At 38.3% G+C, this 26,841-nt stretch overlaps 3 protein-coding genes across 8 annotated transcripts; 1 reads left to right on the forward strand and 2 right to left on the reverse strand.

The window, feature by feature from the left end:
- The first annotated feature begins 1,358 nt into the window (after positions 1–1,358).
- LOC137729568 (CBL-interacting serine/threonine-protein kinase 12) lies at positions 1,359–5,252 on the forward strand. The gene is made up of 2 exons (XM_068468543.2): positions 1,359–3,088; positions 4,713–5,252. The coding sequence occupies exon 1, from the start codon at positions 1,578–1,580 to the stop codon at positions 3,066–3,068; it is 1,491 nt and encodes a 496-aa protein (XP_068324644.2). The 5' UTR covers positions 1,359–1,577; the 3' UTR covers positions 3,069–3,088; positions 4,713–5,252.
- Positions 5,253–7,258: 2,006 nt separating this feature from the next.
- On the reverse strand, positions 7,259–9,498 carry LOC137729569 (CBL-interacting protein kinase 5-like). 2 transcript variants are annotated; one of them, XM_068468544.2, is made up of 2 exons: positions 9,139–9,498; positions 7,259–9,048 (listed from the first exon to the last, which is right to left on the reverse strand). In XM_068468544.2, exon 2 carries the CDS (start codon positions 9,021–9,023, stop codon positions 7,602–7,604), a length of 1,422 nt encoding a protein of 473 aa, XP_068324645.2. In that variant the 5' UTR covers positions 9,024–9,048; positions 9,139–9,498; the 3' UTR covers positions 7,259–7,601. The 2 variants fall into 2 exon arrangements, with proteins under 2 accessions (XP_068324645.2, XP_088533667.1); XM_088677541.1 differs by having other exon boundaries at positions 9,135–9,498.
- Positions 9,499–16,450: 6,952 nt separating this feature from the next.
- LOC137729565 (protein MALE DISCOVERER 2-like) lies at positions 16,451–22,074 on the reverse strand. 5 transcript variants are annotated; one of them, XM_088678566.1, is made up of 15 exons: positions 21,625–22,074; positions 21,331–21,463; positions 20,944–21,103; positions 20,708–20,840; positions 20,470–20,541; positions 19,757–19,900; positions 19,532–19,675; positions 18,838–18,927; positions 18,679–18,740; positions 18,183–18,602; positions 17,868–18,058; positions 17,652–17,784; positions 17,418–17,575; positions 17,130–17,321; positions 16,451–17,051 (listed from the first exon to the last, which is right to left on the reverse strand). In XM_088678566.1, exons 3-15 carry the CDS (start codon positions 21,041–21,043, stop codon positions 16,797–16,799), a joined length of 2,094 nt encoding a protein of 697 aa, XP_088534692.1. In that variant the 5' UTR covers positions 21,044–21,103; positions 21,331–21,463; positions 21,625–22,074; the 3' UTR covers positions 16,451–16,796. The 5 variants fall into 5 exon arrangements, with proteins under 5 accessions (XP_088534692.1, XP_088534691.1, XP_088534693.1 ...); XM_088678565.1 differs by having other exon boundaries at positions 19,499–19,675; positions 21,625–22,072; XM_088678567.1 differs by having other exon boundaries at positions 18,679–18,734; positions 20,944–21,463; positions 21,625–22,072.
- Positions 22,075–26,841: the final 4,767 nt, after the last annotated feature.

A 26,841-nucleotide genomic window follows, 5' to 3' on the forward strand; every position in this document is an offset into this window, starting at 1 on the left:
CGTGGCAAATGAATAAATTTAAAGCCCAATAATAAACAATTAAATACAAAATAACTTTTACAAAGATGCATTAGTTGATTTTTTTTCTGTGAACTTGTAAGGAGCTGCTAATTTTTCTCTTGAATTTTAGTTTTAGCTGATTATCTCCCTGAATTTTTACAATTACCTAATTTTTCTCTTGAGTTTTAATTTTAGTTGATTACTCTCTAAACTTTTATAATTGGCCAATTTCTCATTAACTTTAATTTTTGTGACATCCCACATCACCTAGGGGAGTGATCCTTATATGTATATTCTCATCTCTACCTAGCACGAGACCTTTTGGGAGCTCACTGGGTTCGGGTTCCGTAGGAACTCCGAAGTTAAGCGAGAAGGTGGCTTGAGCAATCACATGATGGGTGACCCACTGGGAAGTTGCTCGTGAGTTCCTAAAAACAAAACCGTGAGAGAATGGTAAGCTCAAAGCGGACAATATCGTGCTACGGTGGTGGAGCGGGCCCTGGAAGTGATCTGACCTGGGCCCGGATGTGACAATTTGGTATCAGAACCTAACCCTGGTCGTGGTGTGCCGACGAGGACGTCGGGCCCCTAAAGGGGGTGGATTGTGACATCTTACATCGCCCAAGGGAGTGATCCTTATATGTATATTCTCATCTCTACCTAGCACGAGGCATTTTGGGAGCTTACTGGCTTCGGGTTCCATAGGAACTCCTAAGTTAAGCGAGAAGGGGGCTTGAGCAATCCCATGATGGGTGACCCACTGGGAAGTTGCTCGTGAGTTCCCAAAAACAAAACCGTGAGGGGTTGGTAAGCCCAAAGCGGACAATATCGTGCTACGGTGGTGGAGCGGGCCTGGGAAGTGATCCGTTCCGTGCCGGGATGTGACAATTTTCCCCTTAAACGCTAAACTTAAAATTCAAACAAAAAGTAAACGAAGTGAACTAGCAGAAGAGAAAAAGAAGAGAAAGAAATATGTTCTCCACAATAGAAATAAAATTAACTTTTTGCAGTTATAAATTGTTCAAGAAAGAAATTTGCCAATTGTAAAAGTTCAGGGATAATCGAATAAATTAAAATTCAACACACGTAATCAGCTAAAATTAAATTTAAAGATTTAAACAAAAAAAAGTTATTGGGTAAAATTAACGGATACTTGCAAGTTCAAAGAAAAAAAATTAATAAATGACTCCTCTATAAAATAATATATGTGCGTGTGTGTGTATATATATATATATATATATAACATGCCTATTTAAATTAAAATTTAAACTTTACCAAAAAAAGAAAAAAAGAAAAAAAAAAAAGGAAAGCAGGATGGCAGTGGAGGGTATATACTCCTGCCCTACGAGAAGATCCATGTCTCCAACTCCATATAAAATATCTTTTTACACCCACCGCTCAAAAATACGAAATTCCACCAAACCAAAAAATCACATCCCAACCCAACAATTCCCAAACTCAACAAAAAGCTTAAGAGCTTCAATCATTCGAATCACAAATAAACAAAACAAAAGTACGAAAGACCCCTACTTGGAGAAATCGCGAGAGAAAGGACCGGCCGTCCATTCCCCCAAGGAATGGCAGACTTCAACCCCAAAGCCACCGACAACGGCGGCGCTTCCACCCGCACAGCCCCAACCACGGCCACAACTCCCGTCCGCACAACCAGCAAAACCAAAAACTGCCCTGCTCTGCTTCTGGGTCGCTTCGAAATCGGCAAACTCCTCGGCCATGGCACCTTCGCCAAAGTATACCACGCCAAGAACATCAAAACCAACGAGAGCGTCGCCATCAAAGTCATCGACAAGGAGAAGATTCTGAAAGGTGGTTTGATCGCCCATATAAAGCGCGAGATCTCGATCCTGCGCCGCGTCCGCCACCCGAACATCGTCCAGCTCTTCGAGGTCATGGCCACGAAAGCGAAGATCTACTTCGTCATGGAGTACGTCCGCGGCGGCGAGCTCTTTAACAAGGTCGCCAAGGGCCGGCTGAAGGAGGAAGTTGCGAGAAAATATTTCCAGCAGCTAATCTCCGCCGTCGGATTCTGCCACGCCCGCGGCGTCTACCACCGCGATTTGAAGCCGGAGAACCTATTGCTCGACGAGAACGGAGATCTCAAGGTTTCGGATTTTGGGTTGAGTGCGGTTTCGGATGAAATTCGACAAGATGGTCTCTTTCACACGTTTTGCGGCACGCCGGCTTACGTGGCGCCGGAGGTTTTGGGCCGGAAAGGGTACGACGCCGCGAAGGTGGATATTTGGTCTTGTGGTGTTGTTTTGTTCGTGCTCATGGCTGGATATTTACCCTTCCATGACCAAAATGTTATGGCGATGTACAAGAAGATATACAAAGGCGAATTTCGATGCCCCAGATGGTTCAGTGCCGAGCTTGTTCGGCTTTTAACCCGCCTTCTCGACTCAAATCCGGGTTCGAGGATTACAATCCCGGAGGTTATGGAGAATCGCTGGTTTAAAAAGGGTTTTAAGCACATCAAGTTCTACATTGATCACGATGATCGGCTTTGCAATGTTCTTGATGATGATGAGGAGGACAGGTTTAGTGATGTGAGCTCTGTCTCGGATTGTATGTCGGAATCTGAGGCGGAGTTTGAGACCAGAAGAAAGATTACATCTTTACCCAGACCGGCCAGCTTGAATGCGTTTGATATAATCTCGTTTTCTCCGGGGTTTGATTTGTCGGGGTTGTTTGAGGAGCGGGGAGAGGAGGCCAGGTTTGTGTCGGGCGCCCCTGTTTCGACCATCATATCGAAATTGGAGGAGATTGCGAAAGTTGTGAGCTTTTCCGTGAGGAAGAAGGATTGCAGAGTGAGCTTGGAGGGGTCTAGGGAAGGTGTGAAGGGGCCATTGACAATTGCAGCGGAGGTATTCGAGCTTACGTCTTCGTTGGTGGTGTTGGAGGTTAAGAAGAAAGCAGGGGACAAAGCTGAGTACGAGCAGTTTTGTAATACAGAATTAAGACCCGGGTTGCAGAACTTGATGGTTGAGGAGAGTGCTGCTGCTGCTGCTGCCGTTGCTTCCCCTCCGCATCTGCCTTCGGATACCGAGTAGGGAAGAAGAACGGGAAATCGGTACGATTTAATCCCTTGTTTTCTGATTTTCTGAGGCTAATGTGAAGGTTCCTCTTTCATTGATTTTTTTTCAGTTTCTTTTGGTGGTTGTTTTTGTTTTTGTTTTGGGAAATAGATGGAGCTTTTAGATACTTGATACGTAATGCATGCTCTGTTCTCGTGTCGAGAAAGCTATAGATTAGACTACAGAGAATGGAATACAAAATTTCGACTTATATCTGTGATTTGTTGGTGGTGGCTGAATGTGTGAGCGTATATGCTTTACATTACTTATGCTATAAAAATTCGTAACACTTAAATTATAACTCTTTCGTTGTTATAACATAAATGCGGTCGATTTTGATGACATTGATGTATTACTATTTTTGTGCAAAAATTCTACGATGCATTGATGTATTACACACAGTGTGATGGGATCTTTCAAGTCGTCAGATATGATGGTTTCATCATCTAAACAGTTAAATTCGCATATCTATACATATAGGAAAACTCATTTTGCAAATGATTTTGCACTCGTTGATGTTTTCTGCAATCTTGAGTTAACGAATGACTTTTAAGTGGTAGTTTTGAGTTCACTTGAGTCTCTTCGGTCAAGACGAGAAAGACTTACCTACACTGGATACGCCATTGTGGTGGATGTTATATTCACACCTTCCATACATAGGTATCTGGATTCGACCTAGTTAAGTCGCGTTTCATTAGATAGCCCAGTTCCTTTCCTCTCTTCCATATGGCGGCACTTTTAGGTCAATTTTTTTTTTCCTTTTTTCTGCAAGGAAACAGAGAGGTCAGTTTTTATCACCTAAGTTGGGTGAAATGATGGGGATAGAAAGCATGTTGCTTAAATACTGGTAGTTTGTCTGGTTCTCTGGATATGAAGCCATGGACCACTTTGCTGCATTTTCATGGACCATCAAAGGGTGGTTATTTGTTTGATAGGAAAAAAGGCAGATGAAGTTCATGATCAATGTAATGGATTTTATACTCGGGAGGAAGATGAGGAGGTAATCTGTCTTATCACAATTTGTACCATTTGCATATAATCAGTGACGTCAAAAAAATCTTTACATGGCAAATAAGAAGTGGATGTTATTTTAGGAGTAGAATTCTCTTTCCTTTTTTTTTCTTTACCCTTCCATCCTCTTCTATTGGAACCGTGATGGTTAAGTCACGTCAACATCTTATATTATTTTTTTAAACAAAATAGAGAATATGAGAATAATGGATGGAAGGGGATGAAAAGAGATGGATGCCCTGCCTTTTTCTACTAATTTTCTAAATTTTGATACTTATATCTCATCTTTTTGCGATGGCAACCACCATGGATGCTGATGGACAACTTCCTGTCAGTATCGTAGTTCTACAGAGTTCTGGGGCCTTGTATTTCACGGTACTGAATGAAGGTCCCATTTCTGTCACAAAGTCGTATTAGAAAATTATATCACAAATAGTACACAAGAAATTTCCAAATCTGTTGTTTGTCGTTTACAAAATGTGTAAAATTATATCACAAATAGTACACAAGAAATTTCCAAATCTGTTGTTTGTCGTTTACAAAATGTGTATAGGGATAATAATCTTGTTTACATGGACGAAATTTAACCTTGTTAAAAAAATGGAACAGGGTCCGGCTGATTTTTTGAGTTTTACCAAAACTCGTGGAGAGTGACAAGATGACTAGCTCAAATCTTGTGTTTTATGGTGGCAGAGCTCTCAACCAAAAGCCTTATTGGTCATTGAACACCAATCCGCCACGACTCTGGTTTTTATACTCACCTTTTCATCACAATACAAAGAAAAGAATGTCAGAACGATAAAAGGGTACATTGGTCTGGTATATTTGGTTGTTTACAGAAGTGTGTGCTCCGTTCTGCTTGGAGTTTAAATCCCCTTGATAGTTTGAATTAGGTTAGGAACAAGTTTACCATTTTATAAACCAAGTTCTTCTATACTTGTTTCAGTAGTTATATTTACTAGGTTGAAGGAAGTTTCGGATGTTATATATATATAAATAATGAGTTCGATACCTAGGTGTTGTTTCTTTTTTTGGTTGGAGGAGATTTCAGAATACTTATATATTGTACAATTTTAATCAGAACTTGTATGGTTCGATGCCATGTGTCTTTTTTTAATTGGAGGAGGTTTCCTAATGATTATATATAAATATTTGTACATTTTTAATCAGAACCTGTGGTAAACCAAAACCTGGATATATTGACTTGTAAAATATTTTTGTAAATATTATGGATTGAAATAAACAACAAAATAGAGAAGTTGGAAATGTAGAATATAATGGCAAAAACATTAGTTAAATATTTGACTGGATCTATTGCGCATGCGAATCTACTCAGAATTGTAGTGACCGACCGCTACAGATTTCCACTTCCATGACGAAACAAGAACCAAAACTCCATATGCAAGACGTGTATAAAAAAACCAGAGAGAGTCATCGATGAAAGAAACAAGTCATTAATAGGATGATGATGAGAAGATAGTAATTTAGGTGGATTGTAGGAATTAAAAGTCGTCATCCATGACTTTATAATCTGTTGCTCTCTGAGGTTGGCTTTACAGATGTTCTTCTTCTATAGTCTAATCTCTGTGCCACCTCATGGGTGTCTCTCTCCAACAATAATTTAGGGTTAGGGTATGACTGGTAGTTGCCTTACTGCCTTGGTCGTAGATTCTTAGCTGTTTTCTTTCCATCTTCTTCCATGGATTCTGCAATTTATAATTCGATTTTCTTTTAGGGTTTGTTCAGATGGACTTTGGTTTTCGGTGGAAAAAGAGAGTATTAAAATCTCTCTAGTGAATCTATGTTTAACAAGTGATAATATTAGTGAGAAAACATTTAAGAGATTATTTCATAAGCATTTTGTTTGTTAGTTTTTAGTTTTCATTTTGTGTGTAGGCGTCGAGGGAAAGTATGTGAGAGAAATAAGAAGTGGAGCAGGATGCAGTGAGCTGGTTGGGTTCCATAAAATGGACTTTTTACGTGTTTAGATTTAAGAACCATATTTTTCAACGAAGGGATGTTTGTGATATATCAAACATCGTTTTCCAAGTTTTGTGTGTGGAAATATGGAGGGAAATACAGGAATAAGGGACATGTGGATAAGAAAACGTACGTGGTCGGATCGAACACCAACTTGATAATCAGCTAAGGACTTTCAGTCTTTCAGATACTGTGAAGATTTTGTTTTCTGATAGCAGTTACAGCTTTATATTCTTTACACAATTAAGGAAAAGAAGCACATATAATGGCATGGATTAATTGGACGTTGAATGGGTTAATCTTTTCTCTAATGCAGCCAAATCTTTTGCTAATCATTTTCCCACGTTAAAATGGCAGCCAGTCACAAACCATTTGGTGTCCATGTGAATCTGTGATGACAACAATGATGTAATTACGTGTGATTAGGGGAAAAGGGAAATTAGGCTAATTAAGCACTGTTTACAAGCCGTGAACGGTAGATTTTTATGTTGGATAAAATAATGACTAAATTTGACAAGGTGTATTTCTAGAGGGAGAGGTCTCGATTTGCTAGTTAAACAGATGGTGATGGTTCTGTGTATCCTACCCTCATACCTAATTACAAATCAATATTTTTCAATAAAATTCAGTATAAATCACTGGTCCAGCATTTTAGTTAATTTGGTCATAAATTAGCTTATCAACTTGTTTGCTGTCTTTTTAGGAGAGATTCTTGAATACAGCATCCCTTTTACGGAGGAATTATTGTGTGCGACCAGCTGTATGTGAGATTCCTCATACGGGTTGTCCTGAGTGATAAAAAATTGCAGAAGATTCTGATTTTGTATTATGGCCGCACAAACATACATGATCCTTTGGTTAGATACAATACTTCTCTTCTCGTAGGGTTCTTTTCTTTTTGGTTAAAGACACGGAAAATTCTAGAGTATAACCGAGATATATCAAAATATTAATCTCTCTCACACACATGAATAAAATTCTAACATGATAGTACTTTAAACGTGGTTGCACATTTGCCTTCTGTACTTTCTGTGGGAGCTGTTTTGCTTAATTTTCAGGATGAGTTGTGGAAAAACAACAAAGATGGATGTCTATTATCCTCATTCCCTAAATCATGTCACTCCAAAAAGTTTAAATTGAAAGAAAAACAAGAACAGATATAATTAGTCCATAGCTTGCTCTTTAAATATACAATTGAATATCCAAAATTTTGCCCTCTTGTTGCTACAAGTTTAAACTAGTGATTCTATATGTCATCGATCAATCTGCTACATGATTGCACATTTTTCAGAACATGCATCCTGCACTGCGCTCAGTCTTCAGTTGTGCACCAAATGAGCAGACTAGTAATACCTCCGTCTCTCTCTTTACAAATTGATCTCGAATTCGAAACAAGTACAACATATAAAGCGGATTAAAGAAGAAAAAGACTGAAAAGCTTAAGAAATAAAGATGAAAACGCATTGAAGACACAAATTAAGCACAAGTTTTAGATAAAAATAAGCACTTCCTTCGTATCTAAGAAACGAGTTCAGGTGCTGCTACTGGCGGTGGTGGCTGTTGCTGCTCTGTTCCTTGCCAAGTCCATACTATATCCTTAAGAGAGGGCTTCAAGTCATGGTCACAGAACTCCATGTATTCCAATGTGTCCCCAGCCGTTTTCTTCATCTCCACGACATGAAATGAAGGCGTGACCTCGAAAATCTCAGCATCGATGCCTAGCTGCCCTTTCCTGCCTTCCTTGCTACCCTGCAGTTTAAGGGTTCCATCTTTTTTCATGCATTTGAACCTCTCCGTCTGTGCTATGGCTTCGAATTTTGAAACAATTGTTGCGGCTGGTTTTGTGCTCGTGAATCGCGCCTGTGGTCTGTGATTCATATCCTTCTCAAACAAACCGGATAGGTCAAAACCTGGTGAGAGAGATATGATGTCGAACGCATTGAAACATGTTGGCCTCATGGAGCTTGTTCCTGCTCCACTAGCATTTTTGTTGGAACCTTCTCCAGCTGAATGACTTGTTGATGCAAAAGCCTCATGCACGTCGCGGTTTGAGGTGCTGGGATCACACGGAAGGGCTAAAGGTGCTTCGATTTGTTTAAACCCCTTCTTGAACCAACTATTCTCCATGATCTTGTCAACACTTATTCTTGAGCTTGGATTTGGATCAAGAATCCTCGAAAGAAGCTTACATACCTCTGGGGGAAACCACTGAGGGCTCTTGAAGTCTCCTCTGCTGATTTTCCTATACATTTCCATGAGATTGGTGTCATGGAATGGCAGGAAACCGGCCAGTAGAACAAAGAGGACAACCCCACAAGACCATATATCTGCCTTTGCGCCATCATAACCTTTCTTGTTTATTACCTCCGGTGCTACATATGCTGGCGTTCCACACGTGGTGTGGAGGAGGCCATCTTGTCCCCTAGACTCCCACAATGCGCTCAATCCAAAATCCGAAACTTTGAGGTTTCCATTCTCATCCACCAAGAGATTCTCTGGCTTGATGTCACGGTGATAGACCCCTCGACTGTGGCAGTAATCAACAGCCCCAATCAGTTGCTGAAAGTATTTCCGCGCCACGTCTTCCTTGAGCTTCCCCTTGGCAACCTTGTTGAAAAGCTCCCCACCTTTCACGTACTCCATGGCAAAGTAAATCTTGGTCTTGCTAGCCATGACCTCAAAGAGCTGAACCACATTCGGGTGCCTAACAAGGCGCATCACGGAGATTTCCCTCTTAATCTGATCAATCAATCCAACATGCTGCACCTTCTCCTTGTCGATTATCTTAATCGCAACGCTCTGGCTGGAGCTCAGGTTTCGGGCATGGTAAACCTTGGCAAATGTCCCCTTTCCAAGAAACCGTCCCAGCTCGTACTTGTGCATCAATATGTTTCCTTTTTTCATCTCCATACCTTTTTCTTCCGATTTTTTGAAAACCATGCCTCAAAATTCACCACACAAACAGCTGACGGTGAAAAATGAAACAAGATTAGTAATACATGTACATGCAATCAAGATTCACTCTTTGAATGCAGTAGGGTAAATACATACATACATGCTCATATTCAAACAATTTCTCGTGCGGCCGGCCTAATGATCGATGAAAATGTTTTCCGAAAATCGGAGGAAAGTAAGGACCGGATCAAGGGACACAAGGAATTTCAACTCATGCATGCCAAAAGGCAGGATGAGGAAAATCCCTTGTGGAATGCAATCAGAGCACAAGGAGTTCAACCCATGCCAAAAGGCTGCATCCCGAAGACAACCTTTGTGCAAGGACAGACTGCACTGCGAACATCCTTGTAATTATGCTTCCAAAAACGTCTCTTAATAGAGAGACACCCTCCAATTGCAATATTATTCTGTTTCTGCAAAAATAGTAAACGAGTTTGGTTGCTCTTTATGCCCCGTGCTCAAGGACTGGAGTCATTTAGGCCTCTATGTATAGTAATAGATACTTGGAGAAATTACTATCATAAGAAAACGATAATCCAACAACAAATTACTATAAATAGCCAGTAAACCGAAATTTTACTCTCTTTGATCAAGAACCGATCGAATCAAGATCAAGAACTGATCGAAGAAGAAGAGGAAGCGACGCAGAGAGAAGCGGAAAAGAGGATCGAAAAGGAGGTCGTGAGACTGGAGGCGATTGATACCATATTAGGTAAATATTTCACATTAATTCATTTGATAACTGTTACACTATGGGTATTTATACAAGACTATTACAGCTTAGCAAATAAAGATTACTTAATCTCTAAGTATTTCCTCTTCCTAATGTAATTACATTTGTATCCTTAATACAATTTTGGACACTTAACCTTGTATAATACGATAAATCCAAACAGACATGTTCTATGACCCACGGTAGTCTGGACTAATGGTTGAGCTTAAAACTCCACCAAATATCATTCTTATTTTTGCCAACTAATATCCTCAAAATAAAATAGACAATGTTGGTAGGATATCTCTAATTTGTTCACAAACAGATTAACAGAAGCATGTTCAATCAGGGTGGTGCAGAACAATGGACCACAATGCAACTCATGCCAAGCAGGATGTCCACGTGGGTCCATGTGGGAATCTTGTGTGTGGCCCACATAGCTTACTATTGGCCACAAAATTGATGCTGTGGAGGAAGAATTAAGAGAGCCCTATGGAGATAGGGTGGTTGTAAGAGAAGTTACAAGTTGGTCTACAAATACATGGTGCCAAATGAAGTGAGTTCAATCAGTGGTCTGACCAAGGAACAAGGGTTGCACTAAATTTCAACCACAAAGTCCACTCTATCCACAATAGGTTGTTTTCTTGCATCCCTGTGTCTTATTTATTTTCTTTGCCTAGAAAAAAACTCGAGGAATATTTGGTTTGATCGTGATATCACTAATTCATATATTATGGTATAAATGAATGGTATAGTTAATTTTGTTCACTCCATTTGGGAATGACAAGTGGTTCACATTCTTTTTTGTTTTTATTTTATTTTTATCATCTTATTATATCCAATTAAATATGTTTTAGTTTACTAACAAACACTACTATCTAATGATATTCTCAAATTGTAAGTGTGAGATTATGTTGACTCACATAAACGATAATGACTATTTGGTATTTGTGTTGAGTTCGAGACTAGTTATAAGATTAGATGCTTAAATGTTTATCGAGAGATTTTTGACCCACTGTTTATTGAGAGATTAGGGTGTCACTGAGAGATCTCATCAGTCAATGATATTACTTAATATTACCTTGATGATCAAGTTTTGGGTTTGAAACGTCAAAAGTTGGGTTGCTGGGTGCAATTAGAAAAGTTGGGCAAGTAAATATATATAGTTGAGACCATAACCCACTTATGATATAGCACAGGCAAAGCTAGGGTTTTGATAGTGCAGTTCGGATAGAGTATTCAAGCACTTTGTGCATTTTGTTCGATCATTGTCTTTCTTTATTGTTCCCCACTTCTTCGTTCTTGATCGGTTTAAGAAATCCTTTCATGATGTTTAAGAAAAAAGAGCCCTTAGAAGCAAAGCAGACAAATAACATTATTATTCACACGAGGATTAACATATTGAGTTTTTTTTTTCTTCTTAATTTTTTTATACAAATGATACTATACACTAAGTTGATCTAAATTTTGAGAGATGAGATTTGAAACTTTGGTGCATAGGAGGGAGCACACTGCTCTAGCCAATTTGGCTAAGCCCAAATCTTCAACTTATTAAAGAATTTTCTTTCTCAGCTAGATGCAAATTAGTTAATTGGTTTTTAAACAAGTTGTACTCCTTATTGAACATGTTATGGTATTAGGACGTTTAACTAACAAACAGGAACTAGAGTGATATGAACGTAAATTACTATATTAGAGCATGAACCTCCTTTCACATATTGATACAGTCCTATTAAAATTCAACTTTATATTAAAGAGATTAGCAGAACTCCTTAGCATCATGTAATTCTTAATTCACATCTCATAAGGATTTTAGATGTCGATGAAATATATAGGGCTCAATATCCAAACTTATTCATGATTAAGCCGCAACAACAAAATTTAGCCCTACAAAATATTTCAATCTGCTTTATTCAGAGTCTTGATCTTGAAGAAGATGAGCAAAGAAACAGCAAGAAGATCAAAGGCAGAACGCAAGGCAGACAAAACAGGTAGCAACAACGCAAACATGGATAACAATCTCAACATGGAAGACAAAACGCAAGAATATCAAGAACAATATGCCGCAATGGTCAAAAGTACACCCGAGTTACCTGATCTTGTTATCTGCCAGATTCTCCAACTCCTTTCCACCAGATATGCCATACGGGCCAGCATACTCTCCAAGCAGTGGGAAAGGGTATGGTCTTTAATTCCCTTATTAGATTTCGACGAGGAAGAGCAACATGGTGATCATGTATTTCAACATGATAAGTTCGAATATTTCGTAACAAGTTGTTTGAGGCGCTATGAGAAAGATCATAAGCAAGAATACTTGGATAAATTCAGGCTTCGTACGAGATACTATGGATACGAAAATCTCATCAACCAGTGCTTGAGTTTTGCTATATGGAAAAACGTTAAAGAGTTAGATTTGAGCCTATTTACAACCCATAACTTCTCCTATCCTTTATACAACTTACCCCATACGGTTCTCAACGCAAAATCCTTAACTAGTTTGAACCTGGAGTCTGTGGCAATAAGTTGGGGTTGGGGCTTTCAACATGTAAGACTTCCGTCTTTGAAATCTATGTCCCTCAAAGAAGTGCTCTTGGACGAGTTTGCATTCGTCAAATTGATTTTGGGGTGCCCTTCAATTGAGAGTTTGTCAATTGACTCATGTGGCGGCCTATCGAGGGTTGATGTTTCAAGTTCCAGCCTAAAGTCTTTGGAAGTAATAAGGGGTTTCGCAGAATATGAGCTTACAGTAAAAGCTGCGAATCTTGAATCTTTTAGATTGGGTGATAGTGTTCATCATGTGAGCGAAAACGATGATTTCAATGAGAGACGAGGTACAATTATTGAAACTCCTAAGCTACGTTCTTGTGAGTTCATTGGTTATTGGCAGACTGGATTTTCTTTGAATGCTCCAAAATTATCTGAGGCTACCATCATACTTGGGGACAGAGCGGATTCTTATTTCAACACATTCCCGCACAATCCTAAAATGAGAAATTTTCTTGGTCAGTTTGACTGCTCCGGAAAAATGAGCTTACATGTTATGGATGCTGAGGTATTTATATAGCTTAACTATCAAAATGCCCCTTGAATTATCACAAAAATATCACATCTATCCGATGGCATTTCAACTGTATCACAATCCCCCATGAACTTCTGTATCTCACATTACCCAGTTCGTCAACTCCATCCATTGACTGTTAACTATTGATCTGTAATATCGACCTGATAACAATAATATGGCAAATCGATAACATTTTGACTATCCTGTAATCAAAATTTAACGAGTCAATGGATGAAGTTCACGAACTGAGAGAGTGATTCAGTTGTAAAAGCAGGAGTAAAGTGATATATATTTAGGGTATTGTTCAAGGGCTATTTTATAAGTAAGCCTATTTATATATCAATTCTTTAGTTCAAACACTCCTCTCTTATTATTGTCTATGTGTTGTTCCAAGTTGTAAAATCGTTACTGATGTTGTGAATGGAATGGTAGACGATCATTGTTCCAAAAGAACTCAGGAGGAGCAGTACTACCTTCTTTCCACCCCTACCTAGTCTGAAGCATCTTCAAGTAATCATAACTTCTCCAACATTGGTGAGCAACTCCACCTTGAGGAACTCCTTGCGTCGGATGGCACCTGCTTTGGATCGGGAGGGTTTATCAATTCAAAAGAAATCTTGGTAAACACAATTAGTTTTGAGGAAACTATCAATTAAAGGTAAACACCTGCTCTTTTTAATTACAACCAAATAAAAAACCATGTTTGTTACTGTTTTGACTAGCACTATTTGAATTTGCAGTTCGAGGTTGCATGTGAAAGAACTTGTAGACTTGTGTGACGGTAATTTTGCTGATAAATTGATCAGGGACAAACTCCAAGACTTGTAATCATCTAGATATTTTACGTGGATTCCAAATGTGTGTTTGTTTGTTTGCTACCCACTTATTATGGGTGGGGCGCTCTTAGAGCGTGCATAAGTGACCTCATAACACTATATAGTGGTAAATATAATTCAAACATCATCTAGATATTTTTACTAGTATGTGTAAAATTATCAAAAGCTAATTATTTTGGAAGTATTGTGTACTCTTCTTAGTATATATAGGATGATTTAGTGAGAGCTTTTCTTCTGCGACAAAAGGTTGATCTTCGACCTCCATTTGTTGTGTACGTATTTTTAAGCTCGATTGGCAGCTGCAAATTTATACAACCCCCTCAACAATGATTCCTCTACTGTGAGGTGGCTTTGGTCGTTTGTCGTGATCAAAACTTGTTCCCAATTACGGACCTTGCTATCCACCAAATCCTCAACGGCTCAAACTCGCTGGCTAGCAACGAGATCAAAAACAAAAAGCTTGTATTCATGTAATGTAATGTTGATGTTATTTGGAACTAATAACATTAATCACACCATATTCATGTAAAACAACAAATAACTGTGTCAAAATATTGTCAGAATGATATGAATATAACCAAGGCTTTTACATCTGAAAAAGGATCCGATCGAAAGAACAATTTCAAATGTAAAACTTGAATAAAGGCTATTACTTAATAGTCTTATACTAATTTATCAAACTAAGGACTCGAGTAGGTCTGGCATAAAAGGAAACTTAGGCGTGTGGTCGCTTGGGGGGAATTCGTTCAAGTCTGGTAAAAAATTAAAAGGCTTCACTTGGAGTATTGCCTCAGGATCTTCATCTGAAGCAGCAGCAGATAGATCGCCTCCTCCGCTGAAAGTATTCCCTCTAATTACTTCCTCATCCTTTTCCTCAACCGTTGACACAAGCCTTTCAACATCTTGGTTCACTTGACCATTATCAGGTGATCCAAGATACTGATTGGAATCGCAATCGCAATGATCCCAATCAATACCTGTGGTTCCGAGCCCCCCATGGTTAGTACTTGTTTCATCGGGTACTACTATTACAGCTGCTAATTCTTCAACATGATCATCGCCAAGCTTAGGAGGATCATCTTGGTTCACCTCTTCTTCCCAATCAGGCCCCTCATCATGTTCATCATAGTATTCTGTATAATTTCCAGACGATGAACATGAGCTTATTAAAGCAGCGGCTTCTTCGACATGATCTTGCTTTTCATAATCTTCCTCTTGATCAGAGTCATAAACTTTATTCAAATCAAGACAAACCCTCCTACGCTTACTACGGCTATCACCACCATCACCAACAACTTCCAATTCCAAACTGCCATCACAGACTTCACAGTAGCCGTGGTTTATGAAGTCAGAACATCTCTTTCGCTTACGACGACTCTCACCACCGCCACCACATCCAAGTTCCAATTCCAAACCTAGGCTGCCATCATCGTCAACGACTGCAAATGCAACGTTGTTTACGAATTCTGAACCTCTTTTCCGCTTAGGACAACTCTCACCGCCACCACCACCAACACCAATTTCCAATTCCAAATCTAAGCTTCCATCATCATCATCATCTACAAGCGCAACATGGTTTAAGAAGTCATCGGAACATCTCTTTCCCTTGCGATGTCTCTCACCACCACTACAAACACCAATTTCCAATTCCAAACCCAAGTTGCCATCGTCGTTGTCTTCTGCGAGTGCTACATCGTTTACGAAGTCATCGGAACATCTCTTTCGCTTGATCACGTTGGACCGTGCCTCTTCTTGACCTTCCTCGGGCATCTCACGATGATAATTGTGATCTTCTTCTCTATCTGGCGTTATGGCCATGGCTGTGTTTGAAGACTGTCGCTGCTGCGTGCTTGGTCTTGTAAATTTCCAGGGTTTGTGATGATCGATTTGCAAAGTTCACTTTTCCCTGCGTATTTCTGTAGGTGGAGAATTGCGAAAACAAATTTAGGAAAGCGTACCATGGACTAGGGTTCGAGCCCAAGATATATAAATCATTTATTTCGTGAGAAACAAGCAACCCAAAATGTGACACCCAATAAAAAATTTTGTTCTGAAATCTGTCCCTAGAAATTATGTGAGTTCGGATTTCCTCATGCAAATAAAAGGAAATAAACAGTGACTTCAAATAAAAGGAAATATTGATTTTTTTTTTTTTTGGGTACTAGTTGGTTTGCTTCTAAAAGTGTTTTTTGATCGCTAAAAATTTTTCTGGCTCATATAAGTGCATTTTGGGAAGTATTTGCTAGATGTTACTTCAAGAAGTAATTTCACGTGTTTGGATTTTAGCAAAAAATTTAGAACTCGTTGGAAATTCTTTTAAATAACTCAAAGCGTTTTTAGAGAAATTGTTTTTGGGTTTCACAAGCACTTTAAGTGCTTCTAACTGGTGCTTCATGCAGGAAGCACATCAAGTGCTTTTCTAAGATCCACTTGCATTTTATCTAAGAATTAGTTGCAAAAACATTTTCACCAATAAACAAACACAACCATTAACCCTTTTGAGTTTGAAGTAGGGGGCACGGTCTGAATTGGACTGGTTTAATCCCAAAACAACGATCAACCTAATTACAGAAAATCAACCAAACCAAAACAATTCGGATTCACTTATGTCTTTTCTTTATTATCACAACCGAACCCAAAACGGCAGGCCTGAGCAGTTCGTCAGTCGGTTTGATTGGTTCGGCCGCATTGGTGATGGTGGATCAATAGAACACAAATCTGCAGAAGAAAGGTCCACCCAAAAACCCACGTTCACAAACTTATAATTTATAGGGTTTACATCCCCACACTTTGATCACAAAAATACATATAACACATATAATATATTTGTATATAAAATGAAGAAGTTAGGGCAACGGCAACAGCACACCGGTAAAAGAATACCACCTTTTCTGTTATATAACACAGAGAACATGATTGGAATGAATCATAAGGACACATGAACAACCAAGAAAACCAAAAGGGCAAAATGGGGATTTTATTAATACAAGGGCTTTAGCTATGGGGAAGGAACCTATTCTTCTTCTTCAGCAAATTTTTTTTTTTGGTTCTTTTTTTTTATTTTTTTATACAAAGAGAGAGACTTCAAGACTTTTGGCTTACAACACAAGACACAGAGAAGAGAGTCTGAAGGAGAGAGTTTTTTGTGTTTATGTCGCCTCGACCGATAAGATCTCGAGTTCCGCCCACCAGAGGGGAGAGAGTCTGGGGACTGCTTGGTTGGGAGTGATGGGGATCACTTCCCTCAGTTTGTTAGTGACATCCTTCATTGTTGGTCTCTGCCTTGGATCTTCTTGGATGCAATCTTTGATGACCTCACACAGGACATCCAGCTCTTCGTTTTTGAACGACTTGAGGGTTGGATCGACCATGTTGCTTCGATTCTCGTTCAGATATGCAGAGGCCTGGCAAGTTGACAACAATGCCGAATTAGCATTAGGATTTGGATTCATCATACCTAATCAGATTAGTTACGAACTTACCCAGTATAGAAGGGACCCATGTTCTTCTGAGTTTTGGAGCTTCCCGGAAATGATTTCAAGTAGCATTACACCGAAGCTGTAGACGTTTGTTTCTGGATCGGCAAGGGGTGGCAAAACCGAATGCTCCTTATCATCATCGCTGGAATTCTTAGGCTTTCGTATTGCTTCTGCCCAGAAACAGATCTCCGCAATCTGTGAGATATAGAGAAACAGAGAGAGTTGTAAGAGTAAAGGACATAAAATTCTTATTGCACAAAGGCAATCAAAGGGTGAGATGGAAGGGGGTACCTTAGCAGCGTAATCATCCGTCAAAAAGATAGAAGCCGAGGTCAGGTTAGGATGTGACACAGGTGGGTTTAGCTCATGGTGCATGTATTGAAGACAATAAGCAGTTCCCATAACGATCCTAATCCTCGAATTCCAATCAAGGTGTTCCATTTCTTCAACTGTAAAACAGATTAGACTAATAAGTGTTACGCATCAGACATCTCACACAGCAAGTGATCGAATAAGGAAGCTTACTATGCAGATGCTCAAAGAGATTTCCATTCGGAGCATACTCAAACACCATCATCCTAGTAAAAGGTTCATCCTCCTCACAGTAGCCAATAAGATTGACAAAGTTCTTATGATTCACGCGTGACAGTACGTCAATCTACAGTAGGTGTAAAATGACATAAATTGATTAAAGTCGTACCACTGCATCGGATGCTGTCTTTTGTAACAGAAATAGCATACCTTTTTCCGGTAAGCATTCTCTGCATGCTTGGACCAATCTTTCAAAGACGACATTGTAGTTGATGCAACGGCAATTTCAACTCCACTGGACAGTGTTCCCTTGTACACAATGCAACCTTCAATTGTGCTAATAATGTTACTGAAATCTTCACATGCGGTTTCCAGTTCTGGTCGGTTCAACTTGGGAACTCCTGCAACTCATAAGAAGACGTGATTCAGTTTTCATTTTTACATATCGACCATCTTAATACATGACGATTTTAATGTCTATATCGAAATTAGAATGCATGTCAATACATCACACCACAAAATCACCTGTTATAAATGCTTTCTGCAACTGCCCACTCAATCCAGTCTTCCAGGGAGCTACAGTTTTAGCAACTTGGGTTCGACACATGAAGACCATGGCAATAAGAACAAGGAGCAAGATAAGCACACTGAAAGCAATAGTGAGATACTTCCACATATTGCTATTTGATTTTTGGGAAGATTGTCCATCATGTTTTGAAGCCTCGTGAGATTCAGGTGAAGGCTGCGATGCAGGTGCAGGTGCAGGTGGAGGAAGATTTTTCCTTTTGTCTTTTGGCACAGCTGGGAAGGCGCCACTACTTCGGGTAATTGGAAGAGCAATGACCTGTCCAGTTGGTTCTGTGCCAGTAACAGGTGCAGCTGGTAGGTTACTGCCTTGTGCAAGTAGTCTACGGCGAGCAAAGACCATGTGCGACTCAAACAAACCTGCTTAATGCAAGACAAAACGTCAATATATTTCTCAGGAGAATAAATTTCAATACTCGCGTGAAGGCCTTCTTACTAGATAAATTATCACAGCAATTATCTCCATCGATCCGTGGAGACTCTTTTTTGTAACTGAACCTTGAAATAAAAGCAAACATTTTTCAACAAATTGAACCACGATGGAAACAAACCAAACATAACTAAGGATGACATACAACGAAAGTTGGTTCCCTACCGTGGCAGTGACAAGTAGTTGACATAGTTCCTAAAAGCTCCTTTAAGAAATAATACCACATTCACACGTTCTAAATTGCTCTGCCAGATGCTGCCCAGGAAATGCATGAAAATTAGGAACGCGATAGATATGAGAATAAGATATGCTTCTATACCAACAATACTCCTATACGAACATAATAATTACATTATCTGTCAGATAAAATATGAGAAGGCAATGCTAGTTCATTCCGAAAGTAGTTGGAGCCTAACAAAAATAATGTGAGACTCTAAAATCAGATCAATTCTGTTAGCTGATAAATCGCGGTGCAAACATATGCACTTCCTACCACCTCATGTTACAAAGTCTAGCATTTATTAGTTCAGATAGCATGTAATAGTTCAGATAGCTTGATTTAAAAACAACCGAAAGACTGAATAAAAAACCACTGAAATGTAAGAATTTTTTGTCATTAACTAGCTGTCTGGAACAAGATTTGCTCTACGCAATCTTGGGTACACATGATGCTACAGTTAATTCGATTAGATATTCGCAACATAGGCATCAACTGTAAAATTATAAAGTTGAAAATAAAATTAAAACAAAAGAAAGAAGTCATCAACAATGAAATAAATCTCTGTTGTGAACTAAATCATCCTACTGCATATGTTGTGAGACTCACGTGAGTGATGTGAATGTGTAAGCAGTATTATACCAGTGGCCAAACTTTCTGTTCACACAGCCAAACCCAGTGGTTTCATTTGGTGTAAGGTAATCATCAAATTGCAATTCAGAGAGCGAGCTGAGACGAGTGAGCTCAAGAGGAATGGTGCCTTTGAATCTATTGTCACAAAGCAACCTGCGGTGGAAAATGAGTTAAGTCTAGGTACCTGAAAGTTTTAGAATGAAATAGAGATCGAACACGCAATAGGTTACTCACAAGCGTTTCAGTGACAGCATACTGCTTAACTCAACTGGAATCATCCCACTCAAGTTATTGTTCCTCAAATCCAGCAGTTCCAACCTTGTGAGCCCCCCAATCTCTTTAGGAATTACACCAGATAAATGGTTCTTGTAGAACACGCTGTTATTCAGAGGATGCAAAAAACTCCGTAAGGTAACAGAATAACTGAATTTCCGCAAGACCATGGATTCATTGTCAAGCGTTTCTTTAAATCCATAAAATAAGAATTCACATTTAAACTCTTATATGTTTAGAGATTCGATCGAGGTCCATAATATCAGTAAAGACCTACCATCACAAAACTAATTAGGCCAAGAAAAGAAAGCTTGAGAAGTTCCTAAGAAGGGTACAGTACCATGCATCTTAACATGCTAAATTGATTTACGATTGATAAATTTGGGATTTTGTGATAGTTTTGTCCATTCTCTCGTCAGATTGGGGGTTAAAAAATGAAATCACACGGATATGAAGATGAGGTATGAAAACGATAATGTGCATATCTATCTCAATGGAGATGCATAAAACACTGGTTATGCTTATATGTAATTTCATTGTACCCGACCAAGTTCTATACGTACGTTTAAGAAACAACATTTGGGTGCCACAACAGTTCATTAAATATCAAAATCTCAACACCTAAAAAAACCAAACTTTAGCCGCAAGGACTGGGTGACGATAAGAGTCCTTACAGAGATCTTAAGTGACCAAGTTTCCCAAGTTCAGGTACCAATGTCCCTTCCAGAGAAAAGTCCGTCAGATTCCTACAGTGAACCCATTAAAAGGCATAAAAAACAATACCTGTTAACTGCAGTAAACGATCAACAATAGATTGGTGTCTTCAAAAATGAGAATTATCCCCGAAAACAAAAAACAATGTATTGTAATTATCTAACTGAGGAATTTAGAAGAAATGCAGGAGGGACTTACAGCATCTGCACATTACCATCCACACAATGAACACCATTCCACAGGCAAGGATCGGCATCGTTAGGACTCCAATTCTCCAAAGCACCAAAAGGATCGAACTTGATATTTTCGCGGAATGACAACAGAATCAATCCTGCACTTCCACACCAATTGCAATAAAATTCGATCCAATTTTCAAAAATTACAAATGCCATTCTTTCCATAACATCAAAAACCAATGGAAAACAAGAATGTACCTTCATCATTGAGACACCAACAACCCCGAAACCTCGAAACAAAAATCAAAACCAGGAGAGATAGCAACCAGAACCCAGGAGGGTTCCATCTACCCCCCATTGCCTGATGAACCAAATTCTGCAGCAGTGGTGGTGGTGGTGGTGGTGGTAACTATATCCGCTGAGAGCCACGAAGCTAAGAAAATTACTACACAAAATCGCCAGGTTTTTTTATACGAACAACCCCCTTCCACTATGCTCAAAACCCCAAAAAAGCCAAATTTCAATCCTTTCTCTTTTTTGCTTTTTTTTTCCCACACTCACAACAAACAAACAAAAAATAACCAAAATTCTAACTGTTAGCAAAAAAAAACAAAAAAACTAGGCTACAAAACAACGCAAACCCACCACCGTATCAGGGTCCCTCATGATAATTAGACCTTCTAATTGGAGGTTACGACACCCTTTTGATCAATGAACTCAAAACCCCAGCTGCTTCTGCAGATTACAATCTTCTTCTCATAAACTTATATGGGCTGAGCTGAAAAATCCAACAAAATCCACAGAAATCAACAAAAATAAATACATAAATCCCCTGAAATATACGTTGCAGGGGAATGCCGTTGTGGGCAAGCAATGCATCAGAAAAGCGAAACCCAGAAAGAATAAAGCAAGAAGGAGAGAGAAGGTGAGAGACTTTACCATAAGAAGGGGGCAAAAGGGGTATTGGAGAGTTGGGTTCTTTTGTTACTCCTTGGAAAACCAGAAAGTAGTGAATTTTGAGGAAGGTTTCGATGCTTTTTGCAAAGGGAGGTGGATAGGTGGAGGGAGATTTGAGACTCAAAACTTGAAAAGGCAGCACAGAAAAACACACACCACAGAAGCAAATTAATTATTTTACTGCACAGAAAAGTCTTGAAAGATTTGAACTTTTTTTTTCTATTACTGCCCTTTTCAGGATGATCTCAGAGGACCCTCCTTTGGACCATCTTTTGGGTCTCTCTTCTCAGACTCACAGCAGTTTTTCTTCTCCCTTTCCAATTTTCTCTTTCTTTCCTTCCCAGTTTTCCCTTTCTCTCTCTAGATCCTCTCTCTCTAACCCCCCCACCAGCCCCAGCCACCCCTTCAAAGCTGTTTTTTCTGTTTTTCCTTTTTTTTTTTTAATTTTTTTTTTCTTCAAAGCTTCTTTGGGTGGGGGCGGCCGGTGGGTCCCAATGAATGTTCTCTCTTCCATTTTTCCCATTTTTGTTCTGTATTTTGGGTGGTGATTGTGAAAATTAGTGTTAATTAGACAGTGGGGCCCGCATTAGGATTACGGTTGGCAGTTATTTTCTTTGTTTTCCATAAAAGAAAGTATTGTTTTGTTCGGTTGAGTGTTTGGCGGGAACTCGAAACTGTGGTAAACCGGCGGCGCAGAACCGGGAAACAGAGAGAGGGCCCGAAGGGGGGCCGGGAGGGGTATTTTGGGGATTTTATGGATTGATTGGTGGTGAGGGCCCCACTTCCTGTTTACTCGGACGCGGTTCGATCTTTTCTTTAAACAGTTGACCGGACGCACTTTTTATAGCGTGCTTGCCTCTCTGCCTTTGTTCCTAATTTAGTATTCGAATAAAGAGATCAGATTTTATTTTTCGAAAAGTAACGATAGGAACATTATCATTTAAATCATATTTTGTAAATCAAATAATGTGATTGTTAATGATTAAATTATTATTTTAATATTAATTTACGTTTTTTTTTTATATTGATGACATGTCGTATGATTTGCAAATATAATTTAAAACTTTGATTATTACTCTTTGAAAAAAATTAAATAACAAAATCTTCTCCATTGGCGAATCAAGTTAAGCCACGTAGCTAGTTAGCATGTAGGGTGATAAATAATGGACTACCAGCACCGTTTTCTTGATAGAAAGTCAATTGAAGAACTTGGCTTTCCAATATCTGTTTTTCAAAGTACTCTATTAAAAAATTCACCAAACAAATTCAATCGATTTAAGAAGATGTCACGTACTTGTACTATATGACATTAATACCACATCTGGGATATTGATAGAGTGATTTGACAAAGAAGTTTGATTGTGTATTTAAAATTTTGGAATACACGTATAGTTTAGATCTCTTTGAACCAAGTTTCTTATTGTGTGTATTTAGAAAATGTTTCATACGTTGATCAAATTACTCTAGTTCACATCAGATAATCGAGTCAGATGTATAAGTGCAAAGGCTAAATTAACAATACATTCGGTTTTTTACGTTTTAAAATTAACATGATAATAAAAAAAATACAAACAAATTTGAACCTAGAACCTCTAACTAATGTTTGTATCCAAGGACGTTGCCAAATTGTTAAATAGGTGCCATTATGATTACTCACAGTACTTTGTGGAAGAAACTTCCATAAAATAATGAGAAAGAAAAATATTTTAGTCCCCAAAAAATAAAAATAAATCTCTATTTAAAGTCATCTTATAATTAATTAATCTCTCGTCGCTTGGATTTTTTGAACGAATAATACCTAGGTACTCATTTTAGATTTGATGCAATGATAACTTAACAGATGTTTTATTATTTTAAAATATAATGTATATGCTATTTAATTTTTCTTAAATTTTAAAAAATAAAAAAATACGCGTCATCTTTTGATTAGGCTAATGTTATATTTCTAAAAGGGCTATATGGTAGGTAGTTTGTGATATTTGTATTTACGTTGTAATCATTGTTAATAATAAAAGTAGTTGGAAATTAGGTCATCGTGAGTCATTATTTGTTCGTTTGTTGGCCACCAAAACATGAAAATGAACCTCAATCAACAACACTTGTTGATCATCTTACATTCCTCGGTTAAGCTGACGTTGTCCATCCTTTTATTTGGTGCATAAGGCCGGCTTTCGGGTAGCCAGAGTAGGCGGACCGTCCAAGATCCCTACTTTAGAAGAGCTCTCAATTTTTTTTATTATACATATATATATTTATATTTATATAAATTAATATTACAAATTTTGTGTATGTTCAAGTAAGAAGTTTATAGACTTTGAGTGTTTAAGTCTTTGTTTATAGAATTTTGTTTACCAAATCAGTTGCATATGCAGAAAGAGGTTTTTCAAAATTAAAGTTGATCAAATCTTAACTTCGATAAACTCTATGACAAGAAAGATTGAATGAGTTCACTACTTTATCAATTAAAAAAGAATTGGTTCAAAAATTAGATTATATAAACTTAATTAGACATTTGCGTTTAAAAATACGAGACGTGTAATATTTAAGTAATGTTTGTATATCTTTCTTCTTTTGATATTAATTTTTAATGATATATGATGTAAAATTACAATACCAATAATATGCTAAGTGAAATCAGTTTTGTTCCTCAGAGAAAAATCCTAAAGTCGAAAATCACCTTGTGCTGCCTAACCGTAGTGCTCCAAGTGAGTGATCTTGCTAGCACGATCGAATCTCTCACTCCATCATCTGTCGTTAGTGTATCAGTGTGGATACTCCTAGAGACTAAACTCTTGGGGAGCTTTCTTGTGAATCATCTGAAGAGGAAGAATGTAGGCACATGAATGATTCTACAAAGTGGCACACACATGACTATGGATTCACGTAAGTAAATCTCTTCGCCTTTTTTATTTGTCGCATTATTAGTTCAACCAATCAGATATATAATTGAAATAACATATTGTATGTTATTTATTACTTTCCAGCTGCAAATTTAATTTAAATAATTAAATTTGTCTTAACAATATGCCTGAAAACCCAATAATACCATCATGTGTTATTTAAACTAATGACATGCTAAGCATAAATAATTCTTCAACTACACACTCTCATCCAAGAATCAGCACTGGGTTTGCTTTGTAGGGTCGATTGGAAAGTCCAAATTCTCAATGCGGTATGAGTGGGCTCACTGCCTATGACGCAGTGAGCTGGATCTTTATGACGGCCCCAATAGTCCATAAAGAGACCCAATAATCAATCCATTTATGCTTGTTACAGTAAGACCCTAACATAATGATGAAAATGATAGGTTAACTGATTTTCTTATTTCTGCATTCTAGACCAAAACATTCAGTCCTTTTGTCGCCTTTATAAATCTTAGAACGCCATTGCATTCGGTTTTGCACTAAGTGTAGTGATCGAAACTTATATCTAGAAGAAAAAATGCACATGCTTGCTTTATCCAGAATTTTTTTTTTCTTTCATGTTTCTAATAGGACTAACTAGGAAAGTTGCGGTTGAAGTATGCATCTTGACAGAAAGCCCTTATAAACTAATATTATAGGATGTTTATACATCTGAAACTTAATGCCTGACTGCCAATAAGAAGATTGACTCACTATCATTACTAATAGTTTAGCCCTGCAGCTTGGAATGGTCGTTTTGTGATAGATAGCTTCGTCGCTAAGTTTGTTTTAGCATATACATGGATGATAGAATATCTGAAGGTGTGAAGCATTTCGTTTGGAGATTAATGCTTGTTTCATGCGAATATCTTTGTCATGAATGTACAATTGAACTTTGACTTCTTTTTTAATGTTTGGGTGGTGCTATCCACGCACCTCTATTTATCTTCCCACACCTCTCAATTTTCAGCTGTTGGATCAAAAGAATTGAAGATGATCAAATGACAAAAATGTGTTTGAGAAGCAAAAAGAGGTGTAGAATATGTAGATTGCACCACCCTTATGTTTTTGCATATATTATTTTTTCTCTCTTCACTTTGAATTTCCTTAGTGTACAGGACTTCACCCTCTTTCCGTTTGTCAATAAACATTTTTAATTAAGTAGCTTTAGCTTTAATTACTAATCGAAGTTAGCGAAGGCTAATAGAGGAATGTAACTGTGAATTATTATGGGATAATCAATCAACTAATGATCTATAGTTTAATGTATGAAACTGTCAAAAATGTTGAAAATGAATACTCTAGTTGCCTTCAGCATCTTTATACTTAACTAGTATAAATGGCCTACCGCCTTTTATTTTTTATTTTTTTTTAGAAGATATGGTAGTAGATTCATTTACTTCAAAAAGGTGTGGTACAAGAAAATTACATCAAGATTCAATTATGGCAGTACATTGTCCTCCACAAGTAAGTTAGTGACAATACTTGGGGGAGTAACATTCCATATACAATCTTGTTGCACCGAGAGACCAACCCGTGCAAGGCGATGAGCAACCGAGTTTGCTTGGCGCCAAGTGTGGGTAATTTTACCTTCAGTGATTGAATGGAGGAGCACCTTGATATCTTCTACAATTTGCCCAATGAATGACAAATCTGGAAAGGAATCGCACGACACCTCACAATCTGAAGTGAATCGCTTTTGAAAGAAATATATTGAAAACCCCTGTGAACCACCCAAGACAAACCTGACCTCAGGGCCACTGCTTCTGCTTGGAGAGGAGAAAATACATCCTCCTCCCTGCCACATTTTGCCGATACAAAGTTTCCTGTTTCATCACGGACAATAGCACCAAAACCAGCCACATTACGTTCCCCGATCCAGGCCCCATCTATAATCATTTTGAGACGCCCCGATGGTGGCGCAACCCATTTCGAGGGGATTTGTACCCGAGGACCTTGCCCTAGCACCTACCGCTTTAGTGCTGGCTGAAATATATCTCATCAGTCATCTCTTTATGTCAGTCTAATGTTGGAGCAATATTAGAAAATATAAAAAATAATAATATAATTCCAATGATAATAATCATAAAGAAATTCACAACATCAATTATATATGAGATTAATTAATATAAACAACTAGAAAGAAAGTTAGAATAACTGACAAACTTGGAGATTGAAGCTTGCATAAATGCAATGTCCTAAAGATAGAATTTCGCCCATACTCTTGTGCTTGTAGTTCGGTGGACGTCCATCTCCCAGGATTCAACAATCTATAATCCGAAGCCAAAGCACTTCA

Source organism: Pyrus communis, chromosome 10 (assembly GCF_041283825.1).
Source record: "Pyrus communis isolate YQ-2024b chromosome 10, ASM4128382v1, whole genome shotgun sequence".
Taxonomy (NCBI): Eukaryota; Viridiplantae; Streptophyta; class Magnoliopsida; order Rosales; family Rosaceae; genus Pyrus; species Pyrus communis.

Bases quoted from the DNA above. Each gene is read 5' to 3' on its own strand.
- LOC137729568 (XM_068468543.2), top strand. From the start codon at position 1,578: ATGGCAGACTTCAACCCCAAAGCCACCGACAACGGCGGCGCTTCCACC.
- LOC137729569 (XM_068468544.2), bottom strand. From the start codon at position 9,023: ATGGTTTTCAAAAAATCGGAAGAAAAAGGTATGGAGATGAAAAAAGGA.
- LOC137729565 (XM_088678565.1), bottom strand. From the start codon at position 21,043: ATGGGGGGTAGATGGAACCCTCCTGGGTTCTGGTTGCTATCTCTCCTG. The intron at 18,928-19,498 runs GTGAGTCTCACA...TTTCCTGGGCAG, and splicing joins TACACATTCACATCACTCAC to CATCTGGCAGAGCAATTTAG. The intron at 17,052-17,129 runs GTAAGTTCGTAA...TCAACTTGCCAG, and splicing joins ATGGGTCCCTTCTATACTGG to GCCTCTGCATATCTGAACGA.